We start from the raw sequence: 21,638 nt of genomic DNA, 5'->3' as shown, positions 1-21,638 counted from the left end.
CTTCCCCGTACTCCGTAATTCAGTAGTTCGGGTGGGGTTCCGCTGTGTCGCAGCACAGGGCTGGCGTTGTTTGCGAAAACGGAAAGGGCAAGGTTGGCCGAAGGTTGCGATGCGATATAGGGCCTCGTTTTTGGCCGTGGTAAGAGGAGAATCGTCAGAGTGAAGGGAGTAATAAAAGGGCAGAGAAGGGGAGAGGACACGGGACGACGCGCCCTCTTTCAAACGAGCAAAGCCCTGGCCAACTTGGGGGTCCAGGAAAAAGGTCGGGCCCGCTTCAGACGGATGTGTCTGGTGCCATGTAAGATAAAGTATCTAGTACATACTGTAACATACACTCCCTGCATTAAAATATGTACCTATACATAAACACGTGAGCCTGGTCATGAAGTCACGTGTATCGCATCACTTCTTGTATCGTCCCACAGTATCAAGTTGAAAAGATTAGTCGTAGTATTACAGTTTTTCCAGCGCCCACAGTCGAGTCGCTTTTGTTTTGCGATGATGGTTGATGTGGCTGTTCTGATATATTTCCGGCGCCACGCTTCAAAAGTAAAATGCCAAATTACAAAATGCTATGGAGAGACAGGATGCCATGTAGAATTCAAAAAGAAGGGCACAAAACAAAGGAAAAGGAAAAGGGACGGTGACAGAGTGCAAAAGGTAAAACAACAACAAACATGTGAACCGCATTATGGCAAGCAATCGATGGCAAGAAAACGAAAGAATAAAGGCTCCACCAATATGATGCAAAATAAAAAAGGCCACCAAAAAAGTGCTTTGTCTGGTCGTTGTAGAGAAGGATAAGAACTCCGTGACGAGGCCCACGGGAGCTGTGCCGTCTTAAAACTGGGCACCGAGTCCATTCTTCGATTGCCGCTTGCTGAAGCGGTTTCGTTTCCGCTCCGAGATAATCGTATCGTCACCGTTGCTCTGGCTGCGTCCGGGGTGGTTCATCCGGCCGCCGAGCGTACTCGCAGGGCTGGACATTGACGAAGACATATCACCAAACTCCTCGCTCCGGTACGAGGCAAGAATGTTTTGCGACAGGGCGAGATCTTTGGCCCGCTCCAGAGACTCGATCCAATCTTCGACAGCGGCCATGCCACCGTCTAGAGAACCCTGCTTTGGTTCTTCGAAAACATAATGCGTGCCATTCTACAAGTCTGTCAGCAGTCGTTCCATTGTATCAATTATCACGCACACGACGCCGAGAGTGTTCCACTTACCGTATCGACACACCAAATAGGCTGTCCCTTGGCGTCGGTCTGAGTCCTCCATACACAGTCTGAATTAAGAAGCGAGATCTCTTGCTTCGCCTTCTTCTCGTCGCCGCCTGCAGGTGCAAAAACAATACGCCCGCTCGAGGTGACCATGACCAACCGCTGCCGTTTCTTCGTTGTGTTGCCGCCAAAGAACCGGGACAGTTTCTTGTGGCCGTCTCCTTCCGATTTGCCATGAGGGCTGTTGGGGATTGGCGTCGACACAACCATGAGGTCACCCAGCTTGAGAATACGTTCGTTTTGCCGTGTCAGTACCGGTGACCAGTCAAGGTCCAGTTGCGTTGGGGGAGGAAGTTCCGTAATAATCCTCGGAGGCCGTTGACCATTGTTTGGAGACACCTGGGATCCCATCGCACCCCCTTTACCGCTGGGACTTGACACCCCCCCGGATGCACCCCTTGATGTAGGAATCGACTGAGGCGGGGCGGCCGACCCATTAAGTTGGATAACGTGCGTTTCCTGTGTCGGCGGTATGTACGGCCGAAGCCTTGGCGCCTTTGTACGCCACAGATCGCGCCCAAAAGGCTGGCCGTCAAAGAACTCGTGGTTCATAATATGTTCGATTGTCAGCCGCCTGGCAGGCTCTAGAACAAGACACCGCTCCACCAAATCGCGAGCGGCCGGCGGGAATCCGGGTGGGAATTCGTACTCCAGGTTAACGATTTTCTGGAATGTCATATACTCGGATCCACCCTTGAACGGTGGTCGGCCAGCCAAAAGTTGGTAGATTATGCAGCCGAATGCCCAGAGATCGCTTGCTTTACTTGCAGACTTATCCATAAGAAGTTCAGGGCTAACGTATTCCGCCGTACCCACAAAGGATGCCGAGCGACCGTCGCCCTGTGACGTCAAGGAGCCGCCCGTGCCGTTGCCGTCGGCTGCTGATGGGTCTCTTGGATCGGGCAGGAGCTTTGCTGTGCCGAAGTCGGTGATTTTGACGTGCATGTTTTCATCCAAAAGCACGTTTTCCGGTTTGAGGTCGCGGTGGATGACGCCTCTTGAGTGCATGTACCTGATGGCGTCGAGAATCTGAGCGCCGTAAAAGCGTGTGCACTCTACGTCAAAGGTTCCCGTCCGCTTCAGAATGCCAAGAAGCTCTCCTCCGCTGCACAGATCCAAAACGTAGTACAGAGACTGTTCGTCCTGGAACGTGTAGTACAACCGCACAATGCCAGGATGTTCCGTGAGGCGGTTGAGTGTGTTTTTCTCGATGTTGACATACTTGACTTTCTTCTCCTTGATGATGTGCTTCTTCTCGAGCACTTTGATAGCGTACTCCTTTAAGCTTTGACGGTCAGTTGCAAGGTAGACCGAGCTATAAGAGCCCTCGCCCAGTATCCGACCAAAAGAAAAGTCTTGCACACCCTTCTTGACTGTCCTGAAGACAGGTTTTCCGGATGCGTCCACTTCCTTTCTGACACTCACGGCTGCTCCCCGCTCTTTCCACTCCTCACTGCTTTTTGACACGGCGGTTTCCATCCCGTGCGCTATAGGTGGTCCAGACGACGCAGGACCTGAGCTGGCCGGGATAGAAACGTAGCCGCCACCCATGCCCTTTGAGCTTCGTCGTGGCGGAAGGGGGCTGCTTCCTGACGCGAGCGGAATGCTCTGGCGCGGTCCATTGTATGTCCGGTCCGTATGGTTCGTCTCCGACGACGGCCCAGGAGAAGTATATGAGGTGGGGGGATGTTGAGAGCGAGACTCGCTTCGAGAAGGCTGCCGATATGACGCCGCACGAGCTGGTTCATTGCTTCGCAAAGCACCATAACCCGTGGGTGAGTTCGAAGCTGGGTCTGTGGTGGCCCCGGATCCAGAGCTGGTGTACAAAGTTGACATGGGCCTTGCGGAAGACGCCGCCCCGACAGACCCGGAACTCTGTCTGTATGCCGAGAATTGCGTCTGTAAATGGGGATCGGACGGCGCTCTCCCAGTAGCTTCGGGGGTCTGCACATTGCTGAGGTTTGTTTGCGCCGACTTAAAAAGAGCCGATGCATCTTCCTGTGGTCTCCTTTGGCCAGCGAGTGGACTTGGTCCGCGTGATGGGACCTGCTGCTGGGCTGGAAGCGAAGTCGACGAGTGCGAGGCCGACTGTGAGCTGTAGGTTGCTTGCGGATCGGGAGACGCTTGAAATGGTGGGAACGCCTCTCGAGGCTCTGAATCGGTGTCCATGGTTGGCGACGCCGTGTCGTCGGGGTTTGCAATACGCAAGCCACCCAAGGCCTTGGAGAGGCTCAGGTCCCCGTTCATGGCAGCGATGGTGACGGGGTTTGTCCCCTGCTGGCGGGTTTGTTGGTGCGAATGGTTCGGCTCCCAGCAACGGTGATGGCAAGCAAAAGGCAGATTCAGATTAGGGTTGTGCACGGTCGAGGTTTGGCAACCGCATTCGAAGAAGCACCCCTGTCCACAATTGTGCCCGCCGCAATATTAACATCCAAGGACGGAAGCAGCCAGGGTAGCCAATCCAGCATTTGATCCCATCTGGCGGAACCCGTCAATGCGTCGAACAACCAAATCGATACCGTTTGGTTTCGCCAGACGTCTTCGTATCGCGGGAATTGAGGTTGTCGCGTTGGTGAGGTTCGTGGGCGGCGACTAATTCGAGGAGGGCTGTGCAAAGAGCGGGCAGGTTTTTGTTGGCCAAGAAGGATGCAGGGTGACGACTGCAGACTGCACCACGTACTGCGGACGACGGTGGCAGGTCCGGTACACGAGCGCACAAAAAAAAAAAAAAAAAAAAAAAAAAAACACAAAGGCAGACGCCCAAAGGTCGAAGGAGGACGGCGGAATCAACGAGCACGAGAAGCTCATGAAACAGAAGATCGAATTGTGAGAATGTGGCCGAGTATGTCATAAAACTGGTTGCGGTGGCGTCGGCATTAGCAACGTCGCCTTGACGTATGAAGGGCGGGAAAAGAGGGATAGTAGGAAAGGCAAAGGGAGGTGTGCAGCTGGCGGTGGCTACCATCTCGACAACAGGTTCAAAAGTGCGGTCGAAAAGGATGAAATTGAGGCCAGTGCATAACCTCGGAAGTAAGGGCCGTGAATGGGGTCCTACCAGTCTGTTTGGACGCCTGTCACCGGACCAGCCGCCAAGTGAGGTCGTTCGATCGATCGTGCTTGGGGTGTGCGGTGCCGGTTGAGCGTGGCCGGCGGGAAATGCGAGACGAAACGAAGACGCAGAGGCCAGACGGCGAGAAACAATGACGCTTGAAAATAGAAAAGGAGGTGGGAGCAGGACTGGAAGCGTCGCTGCTGGGAAACAGCCCAATTGACAAAATGGCCAGGCGGACTTGGATGAGGAAGGAACGAACAAAAGGCCTGCGGCGGAGACGGGCAATCGTAAAGAGACCACCAAGCGGGAAAGTGCCCAGGTAAATTATCGGTGCTTACTGCCACATGGAGCAGTGTTGTAGCGTGATAGTGGTGCAGATGCGCCGCCTATGGCGCATGGGAAATCGCTAGCAGGACGGACAGCAGCCAAAACTCGGCGCAATCCTTGCCTACCGAAAAGACACTTCGTGTTTGCTATTGGTGGCTTAGAGTGGACTGGCCGTGCCTACTTTTGTGCTCCATATTCCTGTCGACGTCGACTGCGGTCCTTCTGTCTTCTGCAATTTGCGATGTGGGCAGCTTCTTAGCAGAGTGTCTTCTCAGCACAATCAGAATCGCGCGTCGACGATTTCAAGCAGTACGAGTATTACGGGGCATTTCTTATTTTATTTTGGAGGTCGTCCCGAACAAGGCAGGCTACAACCTAGGGAAATTGGGCATTTCCAAGAGGTGAATCCCTGCTGCGAGCTGGTAGGTCCCGCTGCCCCTGCTCTACCAAACTGGCTTGGACAGGGTTCGCCTAGTCTACGAACGAACGGCGAATGGAGGCAGCAGAGAAGTTGTGCCTTTAGCTTTGCAGCTGCTCAGATCAGGACGACATGTGCAGAGGCATCGCCAGAGCCAGGAGCCTCGCTCGAACCACCACGCGCAACACCACGTCATATGGCTTCGAGGCGCACATAGTGCCCTTTGCAGACCGCACACAAGCTCATGCCGTTATCATTGTGCTTTCTACGAATTATTGCGCTGGTCACTCGCCAGGTTGTCGAGGTTGTCTCTGCAGCGTCTCAGCTTCAGGTTTCCTGGCACAGTGGAGAAGAATGGGAAATTAGCTACTCCATCCACCAAAGTTTCGATCTGGGAAGCTTGGCCTTCGTAATAATGTCGACGCCATGCTTCGGCTGGCACGCACACCAACTCCGGAGATAGACTGTGTCGTATCTGAGTTATGTACGCAGGGCTGTCGTTGTGCACCAACTTAAAATCGTGATAAAAAGGCACAGTATGTATGTCATGCGCACAAATAGTCTAAATGCACTTATAGCAGTTAGCTACATCAGGCACGCGAGCAACGACCAACGTTGCACTTGCCCTGGGCGAGGCGGCGAGGCGGCGAGGCGGGTTATCGCCAGGACCTGAAGGCACAAACAAACAGCAAAGCTGTTTCTGCCTTTCATTCGAGCTACCGCCGTGTATTCGCAGTGGTGCTCGTGGGAGCGTCGAACAATGGGATCGCGGCCAGAAACGGCAAGAGCAAACCGCCTGCCATCCGCTCCTTCCCTGTGATGTCCTGTAATCTATGTGCTTGCCTCAAACAGTCATGGAAAGCCCCGGACGCGGGCCCAAAACAAGCCCAGTCAAGGCTTGCACAGGTCACCACACACCACATCGCCATTGCCACCCTTACGTTTGAAGCCGCGCCATCATGATTCGTCTCAACCCCACGGCCCTCTCTGTCACAGTAGAGGATGTAAACAACCTTGTGGTGCGTCGAGGCTCGTCTTCCGACGACTCAGAATCCCAAACTACGAATCACATCGGCCAGCAGATAAGCAAACAACGCGTCATTGATAGGTCCGAAGAGCAGCCTCCGTACACTGCTGCACAGGCTTCGGCATCACCGACGGCGGCATCAACAAAGGACGGTCAGCCAGACGCCTCGCCCTTGCAAGCACGTGCCGAACCGGAGATGGATGACAGTTACATGGAAGATGTACCCCATCCGGTGCCGGCCTTGACGGAAACTCGCACTCGCGGTGGCAACAGCAGCAAGAACAGTCAGACTGCAGGTGATAGTGAGGCAGGCCACGCTGCTGAGCGAAGCGAAGACGTAAACATGGCGACACCTCACGAACATGGACGAGTATTTGCTCATCTCACCCCGAGCGAAAATGACGTTCCTATTCAGGCAGGCCCATACGACGACAACGCCTCGCCTCGGTGGCTGTCTCTGCCACCCCGTAGGCCGCATCCAGCGTGGGCAGCTGCCGAGCGGGAAATCGCCACGAGCCCGCTTGCCAATCGAGTTCCTCGCTAGCGACAAGAGGAGCGCCAGTATACAACGGGAGCCGACGCAAATGCATCACAGGCAGACAGTGCAAACAACACACCAATTGAAGTGAACCAGCCGCAGGCGGATCGGTATCCGGAAACGTCTGTGGCTACAGGTCCATTCTCCTCGCCCGTTGGAACGGCACGGAGACGATCGGTCGTGGCTCCTGAGCATCGGGTAAGCCATGAAGTGGGTGTTGGAAGCAGGACAAGCAGTGGTACAAAACACTAACTGGACCGGTCGGTAGAGACCAGTTCGCACTCCTCGACGCTCGCAATCACATGGTGACGACTTGGAAGCAATAGACAGACGCGCTGCAAGAGAAGAGGAAAGAGGCCCTGAACACTTTGAGCAGCCTCCCCGTGCCCACCAGCAGCCCGATGTTTTCCCACCGACAGGGCGCGACCGAGAGCCCGCCGACTTTAAAATATTCGAAGAACCCTCGCGAGTGGTCCGCGTCAGCCGTCGTGAATTTGAGCAATTCTTCGGGGGTGTCAATGCCGGCAGCGATGACGACGTGCCAGATGTGCTGGAAGAGGTCGTCTAACTATAGCATGAGGGCGATGGATGACGACGTGTTCTAAAATACTATTTGATCTGGAAGGTTGACATTGGCGTTGCGGCGTTGTGAGAATGTCTTTATGCACAATACAAACCAAAGGACATAATTTTATGCTATTATGTGAGACTTTTGTGAGCAGTGGCCTGTCGTGCGTTGTGAATAATATCGTGCACAAAACATAAAGTTATGTCGTACCTCTGTGCTAAATCTGCTGGGACTGGCAACTCGCACAGGGCAACCCATTCCAAACGCATCTCCATCCAACCATGGGGTCCGGGCGTGCCTTCGAGCAAAAGGTCTTGGAAAACAGAGCGACGCTAAACCGGATCGGAGAGCACTCTGGACGAGCCTACGTAGACTTGCGTGCTTCCGTCTTGCATTGCCAGAGTGCCTCAATCGCTCCTCGAGCCTTGGCACCGCTTTGCGAGAAGACGAGAGGTACAATCGAACCATCATGTTTGCCGCGGAACGTGTGCCAAAATGTGCCCATTTTGTTAGTCCACAAGTAGAAGGGCGTTCGAAAAGACTGGGTCTGGCCAGAGTGCCGGCGCCCTTGATGAAATCACGCGAGGGAGCGCTCCTGGCCCTCTGCTGACGGTGGTCCGGGGCCAATTGCCAGAGCGTCGCTTGTGGGGGATTGATTGCCGTCGCAGCAGGGCATAGCATAGCACAGTCCACAATACAGTGTGTTAATATATGCGCACTCTCAGCACGGAGCAATAACCTTGCGGACAACAGTACAACATACTACCTGTGGAAAAGCCGCTCTCGTCCTCACTCTTACCCACCTCCTCTCGTCTGCTCCCTTTGACGGCTGGTCTGCCGCGAATCATCACCCTGCATCGTTCTCCGTTCCGGCAAGGCAAACAGTCAACCAACCGCCCAAGAACAGAACAGGGCCACTCCATCAGTCCATCTCCCCAAATCCCTTCCGTCCCTGCTGGGCACACCCCGTCTTTTCGGTCTTGTCCTGCTTGTCACCGACCTCGTTCTTCGTATACTTTGCTATCCCCCACTCCCAACACACCACCAATATGTCTTCATCATGCGCCAACATGTATTGTCTTGCAGAGGGCATTTTGACATTCCAACTTAGTTTGACTGTGCTTTTGTGACAATATCTCTGTTTCTTGGCCTCGGGCCATCCGTCACCCACATCCCTCTCTCCTCCATCTACCCAGTCTGTTTCCCCAAGCTACGGCTTCACAAGCCGGAGTATTTTGTCTAGCCAAGTAGATATAAGTCGGCAGGATGCGGTTGGCCAGGCGCTCCTGCCACAGTCCAAGACAAACGGACGAATAAGAGAGAAAACTTTGACAGTCGTATGGAGACTGAATAAAGAACAAATGAGGACAACAAGTGCCTCTACTGGAAGGCTGTTTGTTAGACGCAACGGCTGCACGGCTGGACAACACAGGACCAGTGGGCATTGGTACCCTTTTTCGGGCTTCGTGGTGTTCTGTCTCAAAAGCTTCGCAAACCTTAGTAACACAGGATCGTGTCAGTTAAGGGTTGTTGTGCGGTCGTGCCTTCCGAGTTTCCTCAAAAAGCAGTTGGAAATGGTAGCGCCAAAAGATTTTGGCCCAGATTCTGCTAGCGTAGTACATAAGAAACACTTGGTTCTCCCAGCCACACACATACTAAATACAAGTACTATACCCGTCACCTCTTAATGGGACTGCTCATGTTTTTATCTTTGTCTCCTTCTCGCCTTCTCTCGTTTTAATCTTTATTTCTTTTCTTTTTCTTTTATTCATCTCTACCGACCTTCCTTCGTCCACCTGCACGTCACCTCTTAGCCACTCTCTCTCCCATACCCTCCCCTTCTTATTTGCTTGGTTCCTTCCTTTCTCTTCTCACATGTACACCCCCCGTCTTTCCTTCATCGTCCATTGCTCTCCCAGAGAACCAATTCTCACATATTGCCCACAGTTCCTTCCCACTTGGTCTCTTTCCCTCCCTCTTACATCTCCACGCTCGCTCTTTCCTTCTCGCTCTTGAATTCAAAATCTCCTCTCACATAAACTCTATAACCTCCCCCTTCCACTTTCCCTCCACGCCGTGTTGCTCTTTCCTATTTACTATTTGTAACAGCTATCCTTTTCAATATCTATACTTCCTCCCAACTCGTGCCCACCTTCTCCCACCTCTAATTCCTCATCCTCTCCCATTCTCATCATAGCAGCCACCTCAAAACATACTACCACTGCCAGACCACTCCCGACATTGCCTCCACCTATAAGTTGACAACACGTCCACGGCCGGCTTCAACTCCTTCGTCTCTTTAACTGACCGCTCGATAACTCTCCCGTGGCCCAATGGGTGTCGTCTCTGCATCTTTTTAGTGCCATTTGTTTTGACTACTTACACACTGCTCGCGTGCCTCACAGTTTTTTCGCTCTTTGTAGCCTCAATTCGCCGTCTCTGCTCTCCCTCGCACACCTTCGCCCTGCATTACTTACATTATTTACGTCCAGCTCCTTTTTGATTCTACACCTCTATCACTATTTGTATACTTTGTGCCGCTGTCGCTAGTTTCAAACCTCATCTCAACCCTGCTTCCGCCCACTGTCTATTCAAAGTCAGCACGGCCGAGTCACCATGGCATCTTTCCACCGCACGTCGTCGCCAGTTCTCACAATGACGTCCCAAGCTGCGCACCAACTCCCCTTTGACCGCCCGTATGCAATGCAGCAATCCTCGCCCTTTGGCAACCCATCTGCATGGTCGCAAAACATTGGCCAACGCAAGCCAACGGCTCCACCTCGGGGCCGCAAGCGGTCGCGGGATGAGGCTGCCGTCAATCTCGACTCCCCCGAAAAAGCTCCTCCCGCCGTCGAGCCTGTCAAGGAAGACGAGGACGAGTGGGAGTACGGCCCCGGCATGGTCCTCATCAAGAAGGGCAGCGGTTATATCCACGACGCCAGCAACCAATCAGGTACTTGGCTCGAGGAGAAGGCTGCCGCGCTGGAAGCCACGAGGAAAGAGGAGGCTCTTGTTGAGCAGCAACGCCAAGCGCAAGACCGCCCGTCTCTCCGGAGCCATAAGTCATCACGCCTCGACCTCTCGGCCCACATCGAGTCTCCAGAGAGCGCACGCAGCAGCCGTTCCAGTCCCAAGCGCGACGTGCGCGATCCCTCGCCCATGACCCCTGACGGCGGCTCCTCCGGCGGGGTTTCCCAGCCTGTTATCGATGACTTTACCTTGCACCTCGGCATTGGCTGGAACCGCCTCAGCGACGACGAGCACATACAGGCGGCCGCGCGCGGCTGGGCGCGCTACATCGAAAACCACTACCCTGTAACGGAACCCAAGATTCTGCTCGAGAGCAAGGGTCTCGAATCGTACCTCGTAGAGGCACACGAGGGGTACTTTCTCTTTGCAGAGAACCTTCGTCAGGGTCGGCTGGTCAGCAGCAACGCGCAACGCGCTCTCGACAATCTCAAGTCCTCCCCGCCTGTTTTTGACGGCACGCAAACGATGGGTGCCGCTGGTACTCCCCTTCCCGCGGAGGTTGCGACTGCATTAACAGCCGGCCCGGCCACCGCTGCCACGGACGTCGAGATGGATATGGTCTAAACGGACAGGGAACATCTGCACAACAATTGCTCGAATGGAAGGCGTTTGTTTCTTATGGGCTTGCATCTTTTACGTTTCCAAAACGGTGTTTCTCTGGCTGCGCAGGTGACGCGGCGACTTGTGGGCACTGGCGGCGGCGCAACACTTGGGGTGGCTATCGACTTATTAGTTTTATCGGGGGCTTTTTTTCCGATCGGCACTGGACAGACGAGCGAACAACAAACAGAAAATCAACAGCGAAACAAAAACCGCACCGCGGCGAGAAGGTAAACAATAGCGGGATAGTTCTTTTCTTTTTCCCTCATTGCATTTATCGAAGTTCACGTCAGGTGTCTAAAAAGTTCTCGAGTCAACCAGGGACTCTGATTTGCTCCAATCAATGTCGCATTTTTGTCAATTTTGCCAATTTATTGCACACTGTATTTTTAGCTCAACCAACAAAACGCAAAACAAATTCATATGTTGTCAACGAATCCGTACCTTTGCAAAGACAATACCCAAACCATTGGTATACTTCTTTCGTGCCAGTGACATGCATGTCGACCAGTGCTGAATCAACTGAAGACGGTGCGGCACGGAGGGGGAGATCTGAGGCAGAAAAGCCCCCTGCATGGTCTTCTCTCCGATGAACCCCCTTGTTCTCTGGTCTTACCGTCTTGCCTCTTCACCCACAGCACGCTTGGATAACCCTCTGCTCCTCTTCGTCCGTGCTGGCCAATCAAGAGCTACAGATGCATGGCCAACCCACGCGGCACACCAGCGACCAGAAGCAAACGAGAGCAAGCCAATCACGTCCCAGAGATGGCTAAAGAAAAGTAAGACCAGCGCGAGAAGGGTTGAAACCGATTCCTAGGCCGTCCTCGAGAAGTACTGCTCCGTAGGCAAGCGAGGCCAGGTAGGATCGCTGTCGAGGTGAACGACCTTGACAGAGTTTGTCTTCCGTCTTCCGCCGTGCAGGTCCAAAGCAAATATGTCGTGGAATATGCAAAAAAGACTGCACCGTAAGTGGTGTGCTGCGCTCTCATGTACACAGCCTCACAACTTGTCCTGTTTCTGCACGAGACAAGCCTCATTTTACCAGGTAGAAGCAGACCAGGAAGAGCCCAGAAGCAACGAGCATATTGGAGAAATATCGACGGATGGGAACGCTTTGCTGGTTGAATAGAAGCCGACCTCGCGAGAGAGGACTCGAGATGAAGGTCGTGCCTGCCGTTTAGCGCCCAGCTACTCTTTCCCATCAGTACCGGTGCACAACAGAACAACACCATCCAGTCACTCCTTCCCACCCTGATCGCCATGTGCCCCTACTCTTGTCGGCTGCAATCCAAGTCGAAGTCTGGGCTCCTGCCGCTCCCCAAATCTATTATCCATAGGCTTGGGTCTTCCAAAGGTTGCTCTTTCCGTCGGAGAACGGTAGGGGCGATGTTTGCTCTCGTCCCTCCCCTCTTTCTTAGTCTGGATGTGTCCCTGTCGCGCCATCCAATCGACAGCCGACATCCTGCCTCCTCTGTATCCTCATTCGCCTTCTCTGCTTCTCGTGCCAATTTATCCCTTCATTCTTCGTCTCTCGTCTCCTATCCTGCCTTGCCAACCTGCCCCTGCCACTCGCCCATGTGAAAATCTCCTTGCCGTGATTCTTGTCAGTCACGTCTGCCTCTCTTCGCCACTCCATTTATTATTTGCCTTTGCCTTCTCAGCAGAAAACGTCGTCTTCTTTCTCCTTCATCTTCATGATTTTCAGGAAAGCCAGCATTTCACATATTTTGACCGCTGACAGCCGCTGGTGTTTTGCTTGCGCACACCCGCAGAAGTAGCCGGCGACAAGCAAGGCACACGGCCCCTAACCGAGCCAGACGCATGCACGCAGGCACGCTGCGGCACCACCAGCATATCCCCCCCCAAAGGCGGCCTCCCCTCATTTTTTTGCAGCAAAACGGCCCCATGCATGTCGCCTTGCCACGGCCTTGCGACACGATAGCAGAGCTCGCTCCCCAAACCCAGCCCAATTGCTTGTTTATCTTTTCGCGACCTGCAGGAGGCTGGTAGCGACACGAGTCACGAAGTCGTCGACCGGCTCTGAAATTTCTCGGGCTACTCCTCGTCTCCTCTCACGCTTTTCCAGTCGCCAGTAAACTCTGGCTGAGGTGCATCCAACAGCTTTGCCCTTCCCCCCTCGACCACACGACGTACCACACACTCGCCGCTGGCGTTCTCCGAACAAGGTGCATTTTATGACCAAGAGCTTCGACACCTTCGTTATCTCTTCCCAACGCTCCAAGGCACACGGCTCACTCTCTACGATCGCACTCCGCCCAGCGTCCTTTTCTTATTTTGCTTCCGCAGTCGCGGGGCCTCTCTCGTGCCGCACCCGCCTCCATGGTCTCCCAACCAGACCAGCACTTTTACAACAACTCTCTCGCCGTCCGGGGCACCTCTTCACTCGTCGGTGTCGGCGTTGGTAGCGGGCATAGCCATAGCCACAGCGGACCACCACCACCACCTGCCGCCTCGGTGGCAGGCGGTGGCGGGCACACGTCCTCCACCCGCTCTCGCCGCTACAACCGCAGCCATATTGGCGGCTCGTCCTCATCCTCTCCCTACGCCCACCTTAACGAGTTCCCCATCTTCACCAATACCGGCGATGTCGAGATTGTCGTGCGCGTTCGCTCCGGCCATGAGAATCGGTACTTACTACACCGCGACACCCTAGCCCGATGCTCTGGCTTCTTCGAAGCCAGCACCAGCAAGGAGTGGTCGCGAGCGCAAGTGGTCAGTCCGCGACAGGAGCTGCCAGACAACGGGGACTCGCGTGCGCTGACGAGTGGTGGCGAGGTGGCTCGAGTAAGGCCCGGTGGTACTGGTAGCAGGAGTGGGAGCGAGAGCGGGAAAGATGGACAGACCGCTAGCATGCTGCCCGCCAGCGGCCAGCCTCGCCGGAGGTGGAGATACGAGTTGGACCTTGGAGAAGGCGAGCATGACAAGCCGATCCTTGTGCAGAAGGACGAAAGCGGCAGCAGCAGCAACAGCAGCCGGACAGCAATGTCAGCAGTGGACGCTCCTCAGTCAATTTTCGGGGGGGGACCGTCGAATATCGACAACTCGTATTCATATCGCAACGCCGGAGGAAACAACGGGAGCAGGGCGGCACCCACTCATAGTAACCCCAGCTTTTTTCGATCTGTCGCCAACCTGGCCCTCTCACACTCGTCCTCTCGGCACAGCAACCACCGAGACAGCTATGGTGCTTACAATACCTCCTCTCCCCTCCTCCCACCACCTACAGCCGACGAGGTCGATCTTCTCCGTGACTACGACAACCTTTTCCGCATCATGTACAACTACCCGCCCGTACTGGACGGCGTCAACATCGCGGATGCCTATGTCCAGTGCAAATCCCTGCTTGCCGTCGCCGACGAGTACGACGCGCTTGCCTTCGTTGGGCCTCGTGTCGACCACCATCTCTTGCAGTTCCAAAGCCGCCTCTGGCGCCAGATTGCAAAGTACCCGATCAGCTACTTGCGTCTGGGATACATGGCTCGGTCGCGCGTCATCTTCCAGGAGGCGCTTGTCCACGTTGTCGGCCAGTGGCCAGCAGGCGAGCGGAGCCTGCGTTCTGCGCTGCCAGATTCCGTGCTCGATCTGATCGAGGACAAGGTTGACGAGCTTGCAGAAGCCGTGTCCCGCGTTGAGGCTCGCCTTTTCCGTCTGCATCTCACCACGCGCGGCGGTGAACGCGTGGCTCCTTCGACTGCATACGTGGACTGGCTCGCTGTGTCCTTGTTTCGGCAATGGCTTGCAGACAACACAACACCTCCGATGGATGGCGGCGGTGACCCCAAGGTCGTGATACCAGAACGGCGCGGCGCAGGCGCCACGGGCGATCGCTATGGCCATCCACGTAGTGGACCACATCGGGGGGGACACCCTCGACATGATGGCGGCCGCGCTTCATCGTCCTCGTCCTCGTCTTCAGGATCGGGCCGGCATCACCAGGAAACAGCCCTGACTGTTCATGTGCGCAATGCGCTCGTCCCAGCGCTCTCCCCGCCCTTGTCCACCCTCGGCCGTACCTATCGCATTCTCGGTTTGGCTCCGAGCCCATCCTATCTCGGCCACGAAGACTGCAAGCGGTTTCTGAAACTGTCGCCCGACCTCTACACACGTGACAATCTCCGCCGGTTCGAGAAACGCATTGACGAGCTCAAAGTCCTGGCTCGCGAAATTGTTCGGCCTCTCATGGGCAGCGGGCTAGAGCTAGACGTCGCCGGCGGCAAGTCAGGCAGCGGCACTGGTAGCAGCAACGGGACTCACGACGGCATCACCTACTTCACATGCACATATTTGTCCGATCGTGACCTACCCTGGTTGGTAGACATGTGAGGCGTCTCGTGAAGACCGTTTCGCAAAATTTTTCCCCGCCCGGGGCGTGTGATGTGACATGATACTCGACGTCGAAACAATATACACGCGTAATGACTTATGGGGGTGCTTTCTTGACACCGCTGATGACATCTGGTTGGATTTCTGTTTATATTTACTATTTGTTTTTGATATTATTTAGTCATTTTTCGTGAACGAGATTCCCTGTTTTGAACGTTGGATGCTCTGGCACCGCTTTGGCTGTTGTTTGTTCTCTCCTTTTGTTCTCTCTTGGCCCATTATATAACAGCACCATGATCTGATTCTAGGATACCCGCCAACTTATGTAGAGATGTGTTATTGTTCATCCATATAATTTGCAGACTATTTTATTTCAGTCCCCCGTTGGCATTGAAACAAAAAATAAGAATTCAAAAACATGGTTAAATTTGAGACGAACATTTCATGGGAAATGAAAAATAAAATGGACGAATATCAAAATATCATGGACTGTATCGTATACTGCATCAAATAAAAATGTGAAGCCAAAGAGGTCATAATTCGTTGCGTCAACCCAAACCATAAAAAAATACACACTACTTCAACCCTTCCTCAGTCAGATCGACAATGGAAATCTCGCTCTGCCGCCAACGACGGCTTCGCACTGGAGACGGGCTCAGAGAATCCGCACTCATGTCGTCTACAATTTCTTCTCGAAAGAACCCGGTGGCACTTGTCCGCGGAATATATTGCGTTCGCTTTGTGTTAGACTTCACCAGTACACGTTCAGCGCCTAGTGGCACTTGTTCTGCAGCTTGTGCGGCCTGTCCATACCGTTTCATAAAGACGGCCGGTAAAGGGGATGACGAAAGGAAAGGATCCTCGTTATTTACTGTAGTAGCTGGTTTCTTGATCAAAGTGCTAGTTCCTTCATCATCAGAAAGCAGAATTGCTGCCGATGGCTTGGCTGGGGACTTGACTGGGGATGGCTTGCTCGGCGAAAGGAAATCGCGAATCGAAGCCTGCTTCTGAGGACTAGCCTGGGACGGCAGCTTGGGGTTGGCTTTCGATCTCGGTTTCACCTTTCCCGTGACCGAAGCACCTGTATCTTGAGTCTGTGACGCTGCAGCCTTCTTCAGTGGGGATGGCGACCACGCGAGGGATGAAAAGCTCGCAGCAGGTGGAGGGGATGACGGTATCGGGGATGTTGGGATTTGTATGGGCTCATATGCCGCTGTCGTAAAGGGGCTGCTCGTCATCAGATTAATCACCTCCGTGGACTTTGTTACCGCTGGCGGTGAGGTAGGCTTGACGAATTCTCGCTTCTGGTTGCTTGTGTTGTTTTTCGTGACCCGCGGCACGTTTTGCGAACCGGACAAGGCCCAAGGGTTGTTTCCTTTTTTCTGATACTGGGACCTCGCTATCTTGGCAGTCGACGAGGTTTTGTTGATATTCTTTCTTGGGATTTCTGGGAGGTCATAATCCTCGACACCTGGTTGGGTGTCCATGTCAGGAACGTCGTCATCTTCGCTGAAGTCAAGACTCTGTAACACTTCGGTATTGGCCTTGAATGTAGGTGGTACTTTGGGGGCTGCTTTTTCTGTAGTCGAGACTTGACTGCTAGTGAGCATGTAGCCTCTAGTGTTTTTTGTGACTCGTACAAAGCGGTCAAGGGCACCAGCCGGCATATTGGATTTCTTGCTCTTCGGCTTGCGTGTTGTAGGCTTTGTTCCTTCGGTGGCACTTTTCTTGCCACGTTGTTGCTTCTTTTCCCATTCGGCGAGTGTTGCTGGAGCTCCTATATGAACGATCGTACGAGGGACCCACGTTACACAAGGCACTGTCGGGTTGTACGGGGTACCTGTGGTGGGTTTCTTGACACTGGCTACCGTCAGAGAGACTGCTGTGTCTCCGGGCATAGTTGGTGCTAGAGCCGTGGTTGGAAGGTCGTCGAAATCGTCGTCGCTGTTGAGTGCCAGGCCGTCACGTCCAAAGTTGACCTCAGGGTCGTCGAGCTCGCTGTCTAAATCAAGTCCGACAACGTTGACAGGGATATAGGATACTCGTATCTCGGGGGTGTTGTCTGTGCTTGCGTGTATCCGTTGTCTCGAGATGCCCTCCACAAGGGACGGCAGCATTATATCGTTGTCCAGATCTTCGCTCATCTCTTCTCCTCCGTTGGCTGATGGCCACTTAAGAAGTAACATTCGTGCCAATAAGACTGGGGCAAGAACACGTATAAACTTAATGGCACCACCCCGGTTTGACCAGTCGAAAGTCTCCGCCACAAAGTCCCGCAGAGCAAGAACATCGATAGGCTTATGCTTGATCGAGTCTGTGCCTTGCACCACCACCGAGCTCGGAGCCGTTTTAATGGTTGAATCCAGATCTAGCCGCACGCGTTCCACTACGTCAGCCGGAGAGACGACGGGGTGAGTGTAATACCGTAGAATATCGAGATTTGGAAAGTCTGCTGGGATAACAAGCTTGTGGTGACATGTGCGAAAGAACTTGCTCTCGTTGGTGCGAAGCTCGTGCTGCAGATCAGAGCGCCACTCTGCCAGTGATGCAGCGTCTGACCGTTTTATACGGCACAGCCTCCGTCCGTAGCCTGCCTTGGCCGCTTCGCAAGCCAGCTTAACGCCACAGCCAGGGACACCCTCAGGGAGATAGTCGCCGCCGCTCATAAGAGCGACGAGTATCATACCCTCCCGATCGAGGCCAGTCTCCTTCGTCTTCAAGATCGCCTCTGGGGCTATGGATGTCGCTACAGCCGCCTCGGTTTCGTACATTGTGACATGTGTCGCCGTTGCTGAGGCACTGCCCTTTCCAGACGAGTTCGTAGTAGCAGCAGACCAGTTACGAAGCGTACGTGTACTCCCAAACATGAGGGTATCGACGTCTTCACTGAGTACAGCATCCACTACGCCTCGTTGCTGTAACAAGGCACATTCGGCTTCGGCCTCACCGGGTGCATCGTGGACATAGAAGCCGAACATGCGGATCATGCGCTTCGCCATAGACGAGGCTACCATATCGCCCGGGCCAGTCGAGCGCTTGTGGCGCTTGAAGAGCGGCTTGTTGATGCCATCGAAAACAAAGACGGGTTGGACGGGCATGCCCAGAAGGCGTATGAGACGGTAGAAAAGTGTGCGAACAGCAGGATTTGAACCACCTAGGTATTGTAAGTACAAAAGCAGAACAAATACTAAGGAGACATAGAAGGACCTGGTTTTTTTTGGGGGGTTTTTTTTTAAAAAAAAAAAGCCCCAACTCACCTCTCCCAGACTGGACTTGGAACTGCCAAATGGAGATGTCAATAGCCAGGCGCAGCGGCCGCCCGCGCTTCTCGAGACTGTCCACAGCCAGGCGCAAGAAGGCAACACGGGCACCAGCTCCAATCTCTTTGTAGAGTCCTTTGATACCCATTGTTGTGAAAGGGTACGTTGTTTGACGGCGTGAAGGACCAAAAAGAGCTGCGGCAGGGCTTCAAAAGCGGACAGAAACAATTAAACGATATCAATAATGAATTGTGTATCCATTTTCGTGATGAATTAAGGCACGGCGAAAGAATGAATACCTCGAACGCGACCGTGTCGTTGTCACGATGATGATGACGAAAAGCGATGCTGAATGAACGACGCCAGCTGACGCCGTCAAAGTTGCCTCTTTGTTGACACCGTTACTGCTTTGGGACGCATTGTGGCGTTCCTACGGCGATGGGGCTGAGCGCCACAGAGAAGAGACCACTAAAAAGAATGGCGCGCAATTCCTTACAACGGTCTTTGAGCTACGCTTCAGGGGCACTCGGGCGCACTTTCCCCCCATTTACCAGCGCGTTCCAGGGGGCGTTCTCCACAACGTTCTTTCTGCCAAAGGCGGTAAACACTCAGAGGCTCCTCCAACATCCACGACAACACAACTTCACGGTACGCAATTGCGCACAAGCGGGACATGCGGCCCTCAGGTTTGGTATTTGGCAAACATTGTTCTTGGCCTACTTTCTGAAATACAGAGTACAGCTCGATCTGCCACCAGCCTCCATATTGAGCCAAGGGCCATGGCGTCCAACGCCAGCCCTTCTCTACCGCATCGGACAGTTTCGACGATCCGGACGAGCGTCAGTGCGGGAACCGGCGTTGGGAGTGCCGGGGCCGCTGCGTCCAGCTATAGGACGGGTGGCCAAGCTGCGCCGACGACGCCTGGCGGGGGACCGCACACCCCTGTGCGTACGACGCCGTCGGCCTTCTCGTCTCCCTCTGCATTGCGCGCCGAGGAAGAGACAATTGTGATCGAGGTGGGTGCGCGGTATCTGCGCATCGGACTGGCGGGCGATGTGGTCTGCCGAGGCACGGTGGCATTTGGGCCCGACCAGCAGCGCCGCGTGGGTGATTTGCGGGTGTGGCAGGAGGACTACCAGTACGACTGGCGGCGAGCCGGCGAGGATGGTGCAGGACGTACGTGGGACACGGCGTATGAGCTGTGGCAGATGGACGTGCGCAACATTGACGCAGGATTGATTTCGGACAAGCTGGAGCGGGCATTGCGTGAAGCATTTACAAAGTTTGTCTCCCTCTCTTTGTCTCTGCCCCCTATTCCTTCTGGAAACAATCACTTTCTAACTGTGACAGATATCTACTAATTGATTCGCGTCCAAGGCGAATGGTGGCTGTACTTCCACCTTCGATCCCTCACCCACTATTGTCTACAACATTGGACACAATCTTTGGCCGTTTCCAGAGCCCGAGTGTGTCGTTGTTGTCGGCACCTGTGGCGGCAGCCGTGGCCGCTGGTCTGCGCAGCGCTCTCGTGGTTGACCTTGGCTGGGCTGAGACCGTGGTGACGAGTGTGTACGAGTACCGCGAGGTGTCGTCGACCAGATCGGTGCGCGCGGGCCGCCTGTTGATCCAAAGTGTGCACGACCTGCTTGCCGGTGTCATCGCGCCGGAATATCAGGAAAAAGATGCAAAGGGTAGGCCGGTGGCTACGACGCCAAGCGCGCGTGCAAACCGAGAGCACGTGCTTAGCTTTGATGAGTGCGAAGATGTGGCTGCGCGCCTTGTGTGGTGCCGACAAACGGAGAGTGGCCCGAGCAAAAACAATGCTCGGCCGGCCGCGGCTGCACTGCCTACAGAAGGCGTTCTGGCGACCGTCGCCGAGACGGACGAAACGGAAGAGGACGGCCATTCGACGCGGCCTGGCACTGGATCGTCGCGTGCCAATGGCGCACGTACGACGAGTGTTCCTCTTCAGTCGTGCTCACCACCCAAGACGCTCAGCCTGTCATTCGACCAGCTCGCGGAGCCCTGCGAGACGACGTTCTTTGGGGGCATGGGCGAAGGCCTCGACATACCGGCCAGCTGGGACGACGAGGAGCTCCCGATACCGCTCCTCATCTTCCGCCATCTACAGCACCTGTCCGTTGATGTGCGTGCGGTCTGCATGGCCCGCATCATATTCGTGGGCGGCTGCACTGGCGTTTTGGGTCTGCGCGGCCGCATCTTTGACGAAGTCGCTCGCTTGATTGACGAGCAGGGGTGGGAGGGTGTGCGTGGCAAGGGCTTTGCGCAATATAAGGCGAACGCAAAGCGACAGAAAAAGAAAAAGGGCACTCCTGACAGCAGAAAGCGGGGCCGAGACGGCGGCAGCGATGTCAACGCCAACGCCAATGCCGACGGAAACGGTAGCCATCCGATATCGCCGACGTCGTCGGCGGACTCGGCTGAATCGGCAGACGGCGTTTGGCACGATGCTGCCAATGCGCGGCCCGAGATCGACCCGGTCGAGGAGGAGCTGCGCAAGACACGCATGCGCAGCGACAGCACCGCACCGGCTGTGTCGGGTGGCCAGCCGCAGCAGCAGGGCCACATCAACGGCCAAATGCGGGCGGCAGAGACGCTGGGTGCCTGGAGCGGTGCCAGCCTGCTAGCACAGCTGCGTGTTCCTGCTCTGGCCGTTGTCGACAAGGAGCAGTGGACACAACAGGGCGGCGTCTTGAGCGCGGTGCGTCCTAGTGATGTCGACGCCAAGCAACAGATGCAACGGCAGAGCATGGGCCACGGCGGCCTCCTACGCAGCGTGGTGGGCGGTGGTTCTGGAGGAGCATCTGGGTCTGGAACTGCGAGCTGGACGCTCGGATCTTGGGGTGTTGTGTGAGTGTGAGAGACGTGGAAGTACAAGCCTTTAGCCTTATTAAGAGTGTTTATATACCCGAGAACTACTACGATTTTGCATGTCCATGCGGTAACTCTTCACATATTTTATTCTGTTCCTTTCTTTGCTTGTTCTCCAATTGCTGAGAACGGTGTGATCGTGCCAAACAGCGGGAAGTAGTATACAATACTTGCGAGTAGTAGAATGATTGGGACAGGAAAGAGAAATGGAGGAAAAACTGAACGCCAGCCCCGATGCAAGAAAATGATCCGCCCGATTTCGTCCCAAGATAAAATTAGACAATGCCCTCCCATTTTGTGTG

At 54.6% G+C, this 21,638-nt stretch overlaps 6 protein-coding genes across 6 annotated transcripts; 4 read left to right on the top strand and 2 right to left on the bottom strand.

Annotated features, from left to right (window-relative positions):
- Positions 1–840: 840 nt before the first annotated feature.
- On the bottom strand, positions 841–3,527 carry SPBR_01336 (3-phosphoinositide dependent protein kinase-1; the record flags this gene model as incomplete). Its single annotated transcript, XM_040759647.1, has 2 exons — positions 841–1,119; positions 1,227–3,527. The coding sequence occupies 2 exons, from the start codon at positions 3,525–3,527 to the stop codon at positions 841–843; spliced, it is 2,580 nt and encodes an 859-aa protein (XP_040619478.1).
- Positions 3,528–6,036: 2,509 nt separating this feature from the next.
- SPBR_09084 (uncharacterized protein) lies at positions 6,037–7,210 on the top strand (the record flags this gene model as incomplete). The annotated part of the gene is made up of 3 exons (XM_040767210.1): positions 6,037–6,096; positions 6,160–6,441; positions 7,019–7,210. The coding sequence occupies 3 exons, from the start codon at positions 6,037–6,039 to the stop codon at positions 7,208–7,210; spliced, it is 534 nt and encodes a 177-aa protein (XP_040619477.1).
- A 2,616-nt stretch (positions 7,211–9,826) lies between these two features.
- On the top strand, positions 9,827–10,804 carry SPBR_01903 (uncharacterized protein; the record flags this gene model as incomplete). The annotated part of the gene is made up of 1 exon (XM_040760213.1): positions 9,827–10,804. One exon carries the CDS (start codon positions 9,827–9,829, stop codon positions 10,802–10,804), a length of 978 nt encoding a protein of 325 aa, XP_040619476.1.
- A 2,376-nt stretch (positions 10,805–13,180) lies between these two features.
- On the top strand, positions 13,181–15,184 carry SPBR_01465 (uncharacterized protein; the record flags this gene model as incomplete). Its single annotated transcript, XM_040759775.1, has 2 exons — positions 13,181–13,961; positions 14,088–15,184. 2 exons carry the CDS (start codon positions 13,181–13,183, stop codon positions 15,182–15,184), a joined length of 1,878 nt encoding a protein of 625 aa, XP_040619475.1.
- A 575-nt stretch (positions 15,185–15,759) lies between these two features.
- SPBR_01317 (flap structure-specific endonuclease) lies at positions 15,760–18,592 on the bottom strand (the record flags this gene model as incomplete). Its single annotated transcript, XM_040759628.1, has 2 exons — positions 15,760–18,338; positions 18,442–18,592. 2 exons carry the CDS (start codon positions 18,590–18,592, stop codon positions 15,760–15,762), a joined length of 2,730 nt encoding a protein of 909 aa, XP_040619474.1.
- Positions 18,593–19,223: 631 nt separating this feature from the next.
- On the top strand, positions 19,224–21,319 carry SPBR_01445 (uncharacterized protein; the record flags this gene model as incomplete). Its single annotated transcript, XM_040759756.1, has 2 exons — positions 19,224–19,726; positions 19,906–21,319. 2 exons carry the CDS (start codon positions 19,224–19,226, stop codon positions 21,317–21,319), a joined length of 1,917 nt encoding a protein of 638 aa, XP_040619473.1.
- Between the last annotated feature and the right edge of the window lie 319 nt (positions 21,320–21,638).

Source organism: Sporothrix brasiliensis, assembly GCF_000820605.1.
Source record: "Sporothrix brasiliensis 5110 chromosome Unknown Cont18, whole genome shotgun sequence".
Taxonomy (NCBI): Eukaryota; Fungi; Ascomycota; class Sordariomycetes; order Ophiostomatales; family Ophiostomataceae; genus Sporothrix; species Sporothrix brasiliensis.
Note: the sequence above shows the minus strand (reverse complement) of the source record. Positions and strands in the feature narration are given on the sequence as shown.